Genomic DNA, 10117 nt, shown 5'->3' on the forward strand with positions numbered 1-10117 from the left:
CGTCAATAAAAGTTATGGAATTTTTTGATGCGCCTAAAAATATTTTAAATTTCTCTCCATGACGCACTGAGAAACCCATTTAATCGAAGTAAACATTTTTCTATTCTTTTTTTTTACTCTGGAATAATAAAACATGTCAAGGCGAGTACATGATGGCTCACCCACAAAGTCATTCGCGGATGCTTCTTTGTTGTCTGCACWCAATTTAATGGAAATAATTTGTAAGACAGCACTCCCTGCGACCTGAATGACTCGACATTGCGTGCGTGTGTGTGTGTTGACGTGACAGTTAAGTAAATTAAGGATCCTGGGAGTTTCTTTTAGCAGGCTTTTAGTCAGATTTGCACCTTAGTAACTCATTAATCCCTAAGGGCTTAGTACTTTTCAATTCCCGAATGCGCCACAACAACTAGCTCCGACAATTGCAAATGCGTTTTTGTGGGAAAATATATRCAAATAAAAGAGTTGCATTTCAATTTGTGTACTAGTTATTTATTCCATTGTGGCTGGCTCCCTTTGAAATGCTCATTTGCTATTTAAATCGCAGCAATGCTAATTTCTTTGCTGAGCTTGACTTGCTTTAACAGCGATGGCGGTGCTTAATTGAAGTGAATGGAATCTAATGAATATTTTATTGTTTATTCTCGTGCAAAATAAAAACGCGGAACTAATGTGACGGAAAATACACCCGCATACCCCTTTGCATATTGGCGGTTAAAGACGATTTACATTTTCACTTTCAATGCCTCGAATTTCTGCTTTCGAATACTCGGCGCGTTGTTGTTGCATTGCTAAAATGTTTCAGTTGCTCATTTCCTTTCCGTTGACTGGACTCAAGGACAAYGTTTCGATAGCATGTCGGTTCGCCAAGTCCCTGCGCCGTCACCTCTAATTGAATAGACGTTTTTGTCGAAGTACATGGGAAAGGCGTTACCCAACGCTACCCAGTTGGCTTGGTCTCTGTAGGACTTGGGGATTTTGCTTTCATTTTTTCGTGTTTTCTGTGTCCTTCCGCACGTTTTTAACCTTTCCATTCGCTCAAAGTGCCGCTAGTTGCTATTGTTGAATTATGATTGATCAATTTTGTTGCTCTTGCTTCTACTGACATGCGGGTTGAGCTGGGTGCTACTCGTCATTGCCGTTAGATATTCAAGTTCTGTTTTGTTTTACATTTTATTTTATTGCTGTATTTACCGTATTTTGTTGCTCTAAGGATAGCAACATGTCGACGCTTTCAACGACTTTCAAAGCTTTGCTTGTGTGGCATTTCTCGCATCTCAAGGTTGATTTTCATTYGCAGTAACTTGCAGGGCTTTTTAAGTGGAAATGAATTGCACATTTGTACGAGTGATTGTGAATGAACATTCAGTCACACACACATACACATATCCGAGCATTTGTTTCGGACTTTCATTGGTAAGCGTTTGACGCCTATAACTAAGCCATTATAAATATGCGATCGATAGTTGACAGTCATGTTGAAATGCTAATTGCGACCACTCGCTGTTTTGTTGTTGTTGAAACTGTTTAATGAAAAAAGGTTGCAGAAATAATAAATATGTAATGCTTTTAAGCTAAATTAATTTACGGTGTTCATACATATTCTTCTCTAAAATTACACACATACACATAGAACAAACTAAGTCATCGTGGAGCCGCATAGTCAACCTAGACCGCGCAATATTTTATTTGAGCACTTTTCTGTTCCAAATATTCCACATATTTCGAATTCATCAAATATTCTCAGCGAATTCATAAAGTTGCCGCATGCAAAAGTCACGTACACACCTTCACGTTCACATATCAATAAAATTAATTCAAGAAAAGAAAATCGTGAAAAACTTTCATTGCGTTGCCAAATGGCGCTCTATGTGGCGTCGCGAAGTGTGTCTCGGCACACACATTTCTTTTCGCTTGGCACCATTCCTCRAAATTACTTCGTATTTTCCTCTCGTTCCCACGATAGCCGGATAAATAACCGGAAGGGACCCGGATTTTGATCCGGTCAAAAACTGTCAACTATTTTCTTCTCGTTCCTACGCTAGTTGGGGAAGTAAACTGAATGGATCCGGATGATTATCCGGCTAGGACCTGTCAACTCGGCATCATTCTTCGAAATTACTGCAGAAACGTTTTCTGCCGCTGCAACAACAACTCTTTCCGCACTATTGCTTTTCCAAGTATTAAAAAAATTATTCAATTCCGTTAAGAAGTATCTTTTGCGCTCTTTTTTCAGATAACACATCTCGGCAAAAAAAGGGTCTTGGCCTCGGCTAGCATAAATATGCGCAAATACGCGAGTATCGAGTCGACACAGCAGAGCTTTACGCTCAGCCTGAAGCCGACCTCGCGTAAGATTACCGCCGCCGAACTGGAATTGACAATCAGTTGTGTGTTCCTGCGTGAGGGCAAGGCGACGTAAGTGCATTTAGCATACAAACATAATATTTATACACATACATATATGTGGTTAACTAACATCTCATAATTTGACAATTGCAGTGATGAGGATATGCAGAGCGTCGTCTCGCTGATGTCCGTCAATAATAATTGTGATGTTGCTCCACTGGACGACCTAGAGGATATACCTGATCTGGAAAGTTCGGGTGATATTTCGGATCATTTGTTTGATTTCACGCAACAGCTGGAGCAGATGACGACTAGTTTGAACGGTTGCATGGATCTGCCGACGCCATTGAGTGGTGCGTACACGAAACTTAAAATAATAAATATGTTTGGTTTTAATTTTCATTTACTGTTTGTCCTGTGACTAAGAAACATAGTTTGTCACTATACACTCTAATTTAGGTTATGTAGTTGTAGTTGATTAGTGAAATTGTAATATTTTGACGAAATTTTTTGAAGTACAGTAGTGCCGTTTATAATTCCAGTCATTGTTAGCTACGCATATGTAAAAATATATCCGTATATATAACATACATGAGACCCAAGTAGTACAGTATCATACCGACACAATTTATCAAATTATGAAACACGCTAGGAACCATTCACAGAGTATTAGTAGGGGAGTGCATAAAATCTTACATTTCTTCTAATGAAATGCTTTTCACCAAGCAGGATGACATTAGCGAAATAATGTTAGTTATTTGGTCCCATTTTATCCAATAAAATGTAATTTAATTTTTTTTTTTAAAGAAAACAAAAAGTTTATTTTTTAGTTACAATGATTAAAAAAAGTTGTCTTAAGGAACATCAAATAAATGTACTCCGGAACCTCATAAAATCAATGGTAATGGGTAATGGAGGCTCATGAGCGGCTCAGTTACTACTAATGGGAGATTTTCAATGTTCAAAATATGTGTGCTGGTTGTCGTTACTTTCTTACAGGATAGTCTGTTATTTAAAAATTGTAATTAATTTGACTGTTTTCAAAATTAATTGAATGTTCATTTTCTCTTACCCGTTTCTCTTTCTCTTTCTTGRCTCGTTTCTTGAATTTAATGCAATTGTTTCGCGTTTTTCTCTCAAATCAACTTTTTCACAAAAATCATTTGGTATTCATTGCATCTGTACTTATATGTTACATAAAAACGATCAATTCATTAATTTATGTAAATGTGTGCAAACTTACTTTGTTTTATATAAATTTATGTTTTTGTTTTCGTTGTAAATAATATACTCGTTACCTTCGAAACACATTCATACCAACACACCCATACACTTGAACTACATACATGACCACCAATGTGTTAACCGTTAACCGTTTGTAAATGTCCGTATGGATGTGTATGCGTAGTTCCTTCCTTGTCCGAAGATCCAACTCCATTGGCTGAACATAATCGTTTGAATTTTGAATTCGAATCAGAGAAACAATTTGGATTCGACACTAGTGACGAGCTACTCAAGACGCCGAGCGCTGCGCAACAACAACCSCAATCGCACCAGGATCCAACAGAAAAAGAAAGCGCTGTCGCTGAAMAGGAGTCGAAGTCTTCGGCACCTGCGCTGATCCCTGCCAAAACCTTAGAAGCCAGCGTGCTGCCGRCCAACCTAAAGAGCMAAATTATTACATCCACTCCAATCGCCACTTTCGCCAAAGGCRCCGATTGCAAACCCAGCGAGCCGAGTGATATTAGCGCGCGTCGTGAACTCAACTTTCAAGCCAACAAAAGCAACAGCATTGACGTGTCATCTGCGCAGCAAAATGGYGACAACAAAAAAGTGGTGCCCAGCGTTGCTGYCGATGCTCTCAGTGAGGAAGCGAAGGCGGTGGATGTCAAACCTGAACAAAAATCAGCCAAAATTAGCAACAGCAAGTCTACAACACTTAGTTCATTGCTATCCATGTCGACTCCGACAACAGTGTCGACACCAAATAAGACAGCTGATAATGACTACTTGAAGGAGAAGTCCATTACTGCAGGCAGCGGTAGCGGTAGTGTGGCACCACCAAAACCAGCGCGCAGTGAGTCAAAACGCGCCGAATTGCCTCCGCTTAATTTGAAGAAGAGCTACGAGCACGACAACAACAGCAATAGCAGCATAAGCAATAGTATGACAACCAATAGTAGCAACACGAACAACAATCATTTGAGCAGCATTAACAGTAACAACAGTTTACAGCTGAATGGCTCTGCCAAACCGGTCGAAAAGATCGTGTTGAAGGAGAATACGCCGGGACAGGACTTGCTGGAGTGGTGCAAGGATGTTACGAAAGACTATCCAAACGTGAAGGTGACTAATTTGACGACCAGCTGGCGCAACGGCATGGCATTCTGTGCGATCATTCACCACTTTGAACCCGACCTAATGTGAGTGTACAAGCGCTAACCACATTGGCCAAACTTATTTCTCTTGTCTGCTTAACTTTTCAGCGATATGTCGAAACTCTCCGCACACGACGTTGTTGGCAATTGTCGCACCGCCTTTGACGCCGCCGAATCCTTGGGCATTCCACGCGTGATTGAGCCACGTGACATGAGTTTGCTGGCTGTGCCAGATAAGTTAGCTGTGATGACGTATCTGCATCAGCTGCGTGCGCATTTCACCGGCAAACAATTGCAAATTGAGCAAATTGGTAAAATCAAAAGACATTCCAATTAATCGATCAATATTTATAAGCAAAACAATCATTCTATTATTACGCCTTTCTCTGTTTACTTTTGTTAATTAATTGCTATTTGTTTCGCCCTTTCAACTAAACTTACTATGCAGGACCGACATCCGACGAGTCGAGCTATGTGATTGGCAATTACAAGTCGGACAATCTCTCRCAGAATCTACTCAATTTGAGCCACTTAAAAGCGCAACTGTTGCACCAGAACTCACTAGATGACGACATATTCGGTGTAGAGACGAAAAATAACTCGGCRCCCGGACAGCCATCGCCGACAGCGAAGAAAGATGTAAAGAATTTAATAATCTCTGGCTCGAAGAATATTTTAGGCAAGGTGCTTTCACCCAGCAAAGATAAGAACTCGATCAATGCATCGCAACATGGTCAAATGGGTAACCAGACACCGCCGACCGATGGTAAGGAGAGCACTAATGGTGACGATGTCAATGGCGACCTAAATGTGTGTGCTACGACTGTTGAGTCGAATCCGGTGCAGGCCGATAAACAACAGGTGGCACCCCACTCACCGACAGCTTTGGATCCGAATGCGGCGAATGTAAGAAATTTACTCATAAGCCAGTTGCCTGTGAGAGTTTCTTGATTATATAATACATTTACGTAGAGCTGGGCTCATTTTTTGGGTTCTTATTGAATTGTTATATTTGCGCCAATTTTAAATTTAATTGACTATATTATTTGTATATAAGCTTATATTTCCTACGTTAGTTTATTTACTTAGTTTAATTAATTTTGCTTTGTTTTTGCACGTTCATACTTTTGTTGGCTTACGTTTTCGCTTTCGTTTTTTGGCTTATCGTTTTCGGTTTAACATTCATCAACCCGCCCAACCACCAACAAAAAAAAAAAAAAAATATTTATATAAATCCGCAAATGTCTTAAATGTGTCACAGCGCATTTTGTCACGTCACAAGGAAATGAGCGAAAAGGCCAAGCTAATGATTGAAAAGCTGAAAGTTTCCAATGGCGTGGAGCGCAGCGAGCACGACGTAAGTAACCTTCGAGCGCAACATAACAGTTGCAGCGGCGCAGTTAGAAGCAATCGATCTAGCCAGCTTATTTACTACATATTCGTTCGCTCGTTTGATAATTTTTTAATAGAACATTAATTTTTCATTCTGTACTTTGACATACAACTAATGTTTCGACCCGATTGCAGGAGGAACGTAAACAACGTTTGCGTGAACAGGCGCGTCGCCTCATACTCGAGACTCGAACCAAATCAGTGAATGGTGGCAGCGGTGGTGGCAACTTAGACAGCCCGACCTCGCCGACCAAGCTGAAACGAATGAATTTCTCACCCGAGCGCACCATTTCACCCATACCCAACGGCATCGAGGACTACGGTGTGCCCAGCACRGGCAGCAACTCACCAACCAAGGTGCCGATGTCGCCGTCAAAGAAAATAACKCCGCCACGCGATAWGGACACGCTTTCGACGACCACAAATAGTAATGGTAAAYTGATGAGTCCTAGTCATAGATTAAGCGAACGCTTCAGCAMTGGCACAAGCAACAGCGGTAGTAATAGTCCACTGCAGTCGTTCAATGCCGTCATGGAGCGCATTTCACCAAAGAACGACAAGAAGGTATGTGTGCTYGGTAGGCGTACAAATTTTGAGAGTACTATTTTAAGTATATTTTGTTCATTCTGCAGGGCGACAAACGCTCCTACATCGAATCGGAACTGGAGGCGCTCGAGCGCGAACAGGAGGCCATCGATCAGAAGGCCAGCTGCCTAGAGAAGAAACTACGCGCTGTCATGGGCGGCAATCCAAGTAATAATCGTTCCCAACGTAACCCTTTTATTAGATTAATACGCAATAGTATTGGTGGTGGTGATAGTATACGTATTAAATTGCTTGACATGGATAGCGATGGCCAGTTCTCATTATCGCCTTCGGGCGAAGACACTTCGCCGTGCACATCATCGGGCTCCGTGACACCGTCCTCCTCCTTGTCCAGCGATGAGGAGACGTCCGTACCCGCAGCCGATGTGCGATCGGCGTTGACGGTGRACGGTGCTGATGTTGATGAGAATGTAGTGCGTCGGCGACGYAAGCRACGACTTCAACACCGTCATCGTGCGCTTACGGCGGAGYATGCTTGTCAACATCAGCAACGAACGTCACGCGGCCGTCCACGCTCACAATCATGTATTGTCGATGCGAATGAGAATCATAGAAATCATGCGCATCCGCAACAGTCGCACAATAGATTTATAAGTAGCCGAAATTTCGCAAACGCTTTTGCGCCGTTCAATTTTATATTCTCCTCCTCCTCCAACACGAACACAACTACAACCAGAGCTTCCTCAAATCATTCCTCCTGTGATAATCTGCCAAAGGTGCACTTACACTTGCCATGTGATGCTGAGGGCGACATTGACGAYGACACGCGGCGCATCCGTTGCCGAACCGAGGAGCCGCCTAGCGGCCGAAGACAATCGCGAAGCCGCTGCCAGTGCCATTGTCGCGCTGGTGGCGACTGCGGTGGTGGTAAACAATAATTTTTGCATTACGCATTACGCCTTACGTCTTAACGCCTGTAGTTACTCTTACAAACACAGTTACAATTATAATTACTGCTTAACCACTACTACAAGCGGCAAAATATATACTGCAACAAAAAAGGAAAAACTTGAAAGCAAAGCAGCACATAAATGTGAAATTGCCACAGGCATGCGCGCAATGCTTGCTCGCTTACAACAACTACTATGTTAACGCGCTGGAGCGAACTTTGCAGTTTTTTTTTTATTATTTAAGTGCATTAATGGGCTGTTACTTGCAACGCTGCGGATGTTGTGCTGACATTTAGCTGTTTGGAAGTTCACCGCGTTCACTGTCCACATTTCACTCGCATTTGACTCGCTTAGCTTGAACGCTTCTCCATGCGCACGCGAGTTGTAAAGCAAACTCTGCTCGGCAAAGCAAATTTGAATAACCGCTACTTGCTTGCTTCTGCCGCTGTTGTGCTTATGCAAACTGTAATTAACACACTGTTCGTGTCCATTTACCTTTGTCGTTGTAAAAGGCATTAATCGCTCGTGCGAGCGTTGGCAGCGCTGCTAATGCTCTAACATTTTAATCGCAACTCATACTCGTATTCTAACTGTTCTTAACACAATCCATAACTTGTAAACATTCGTACAATTATTTGACCTAGCGAAGCTTGTTGGTTTGCGAAATGCCGCGCCACTTGTGTGCAGGCAAGAAGAGTTGACAAATTTAAAATTATCCAAAGACTTGAATTGGCCGAAGTAATACAAATGAATCGAATTACTGCACACCAGTGCGCGCGTCAGCGAAATTTTTACACATACCCATATTTGATTCGTAATTAGCTACTCACCACATACTAAACTCACCTCTTGGATTCAGATTTTTACGCTGCGCAAATTGCGAAARCCCCATTAGCGCTACCGAATCAGGGAAATCGTTTAAATCTGAGTCCTTTTTGTAAATTTGTAAATTTTATCAATAGCTGCGTTGCATTAGTCCACTAATATATATGTTAGCATAAGTTTAATTCCTTTTTGTAGTTGTTTAAATGTTGACTTAAAATCTTAATGATTCGATAATGTAATAGCCATGCTAATCTAGTGGTCATATAATAATGTTTCTCCCAAACTTCTCGCACAGAAACCGATGAGACGGAGGAGCAACTGCTGTCGCAGTGGTTTACGCTGGTTAACAAGAAAAACGCGCTGCTGCGCCGCCAAATGCAGCTCAATATACTGTAAGTTTGTGCGCAGCACTTTGGAAAGTAGTAATTCTACGGTCGCAAGACCTTTGTTGATGTAGTGTTAGGCAAAGTTTTCAAGTGTAGCCTCTGAATTTTTCACATTTTTTTTCGCAGTGAGCAAGAAAGTGATTTGGAGCGCAAATACACGCTTTTGAATCAAGAGCTGCGGGCCGCGCAGTCTGTAGAAGATTGGCGAAAGACGGAAGCGCAGCGTGAAAAGGAACGGCTACTGCTCGAGGAGCTGGTTTCTATTGTGGACAAACGTGATGAGCTGGTGCAACATTTGCATAGTCAGGAAATTGCGTAAGTTAACGTTAATAATCACGTAGTGGATAAGCGAATTTGACGAGTTGTGTTCTCCGACATTKCCACCTTTCAGTATCGAGGATGACCACGAAATCGCACGCGAACTGGAGCAAGTGGACATCAGTGGCGACAAAGACAAATGCATACTGCAATAAGAGCACCTCGGCACTGCTGCTGCACCGTGCAAAGTGTCAAAGATGTGTGAGTCGCATGGCTGAGCACGTGCGAACAATGGAAAACAAGTGAAACGACACAGAAAAAGTGAAATTAAATGTAGTTAGTGTTTGATAATTTGGCGCATACGTTCAATATGCAACTGACGTATTCATTTTCTACAACAACAGCGACTATTAAGGAAACGTTCGCTTTACCTATAACCTATTGCTTATGAATTTATGTATTTACTTACATATATATCGTATGTATGTATGTTAGTTGGAATATGTGCGTAAAGCAAAGTGAACTATTTTAATTGCTAAATTAAAGTGGCGGTGTGAACGCGTTTGTGCAAAAAATAATTGAATACTTAAAATGGGAAATAGACAAACTTAATTGCCAGCAATTGCAAATATTCAGCGCTAAATTATGTTCATTTGTATGGTTGAATGTGTGACCTACAAAGCACAATTTGTTCTTATGCATACCCTCGCTTGCAGACAACAAAATATTCAACGATGACAATTACGAAATACGGATTCGATCAGTGTAATATTCTGTCTAAAAGTAAACATAAAAAATATATAATCAAAGAAAATTAACTAAATACTTAATACGAGTTGCATAACGACAAATTACGAGGCCAGCCTAAAGCACAGAACCGTTTCTCGAACACGTTTCATGTAAGCCAAATAATTTCCTCTCTACTATCGCTGGAGAATATTTCATCTCATTCGCTGTCCGTCAAAAACGAAACCTTTACTTTGAGCAATTTATTTCCATGGCGAATGTGTCAAAAGAACAATGTCAAATGCAA

At 41.4% G+C, this 10117-nt stretch overlaps 1 protein-coding gene across 13 annotated transcripts in view; it reads left to right on the forward strand.

Moving 5' to 3' along the window:
- The window catches only part of LOC108970795 (EH domain-binding protein 1), a 31058-nt gene extending 20941 nt beyond the window's left edge, over positions 1-10117 (forward strand). For 10 of the 13 annotated variants that reach the window (XM_018936398.1, XM_018936392.1, XM_018936391.1 and 7 more), the window contains exons 4-14: positions 2237-2418; positions 2503-2702; positions 3758-4772; positions 4836-5038; positions 5176-5633; positions 5989-6084; positions 6255-6683; positions 6752-7592; positions 8736-8832; positions 8953-9141; positions 9218-10117. In XM_018936398.1, coding sequence (XP_018791943.1) covers positions 2237-2418; positions 2503-2702; positions 3758-4772; positions 4836-5038; positions 5176-5633; positions 5989-6084; positions 6255-6683; positions 6752-7592; positions 8736-8832; positions 8953-9141; positions 9218-9299 — 3792 coding nt within the window. In that variant the 3' untranslated portion in view covers positions 9300-10117. The remainder of the gene's footprint in view (positions 1-2236; positions 2419-2502; positions 2703-3757; positions 4773-4835; positions 5039-5175; positions 5634-5988; positions 6085-6254; positions 6684-6751; positions 7593-8735; positions 8833-8952; positions 9142-9217) is intronic. The other 3 variants (XM_018936399.1, XM_018936400.1, XM_018936401.1) reach the window with 3 other exon arrangements.

Source organism: Bactrocera latifrons, unplaced genomic scaffold, assembly GCF_001853355.1.
Source record: "Bactrocera latifrons isolate USDA-ARS-PBARC rearing strain unplaced genomic scaffold, ASM185335v1 scaffold_31, whole genome shotgun sequence".
NCBI lineage: Eukaryota > Metazoa > Arthropoda > Insecta > Diptera > Tephritidae > Bactrocera > Bactrocera latifrons.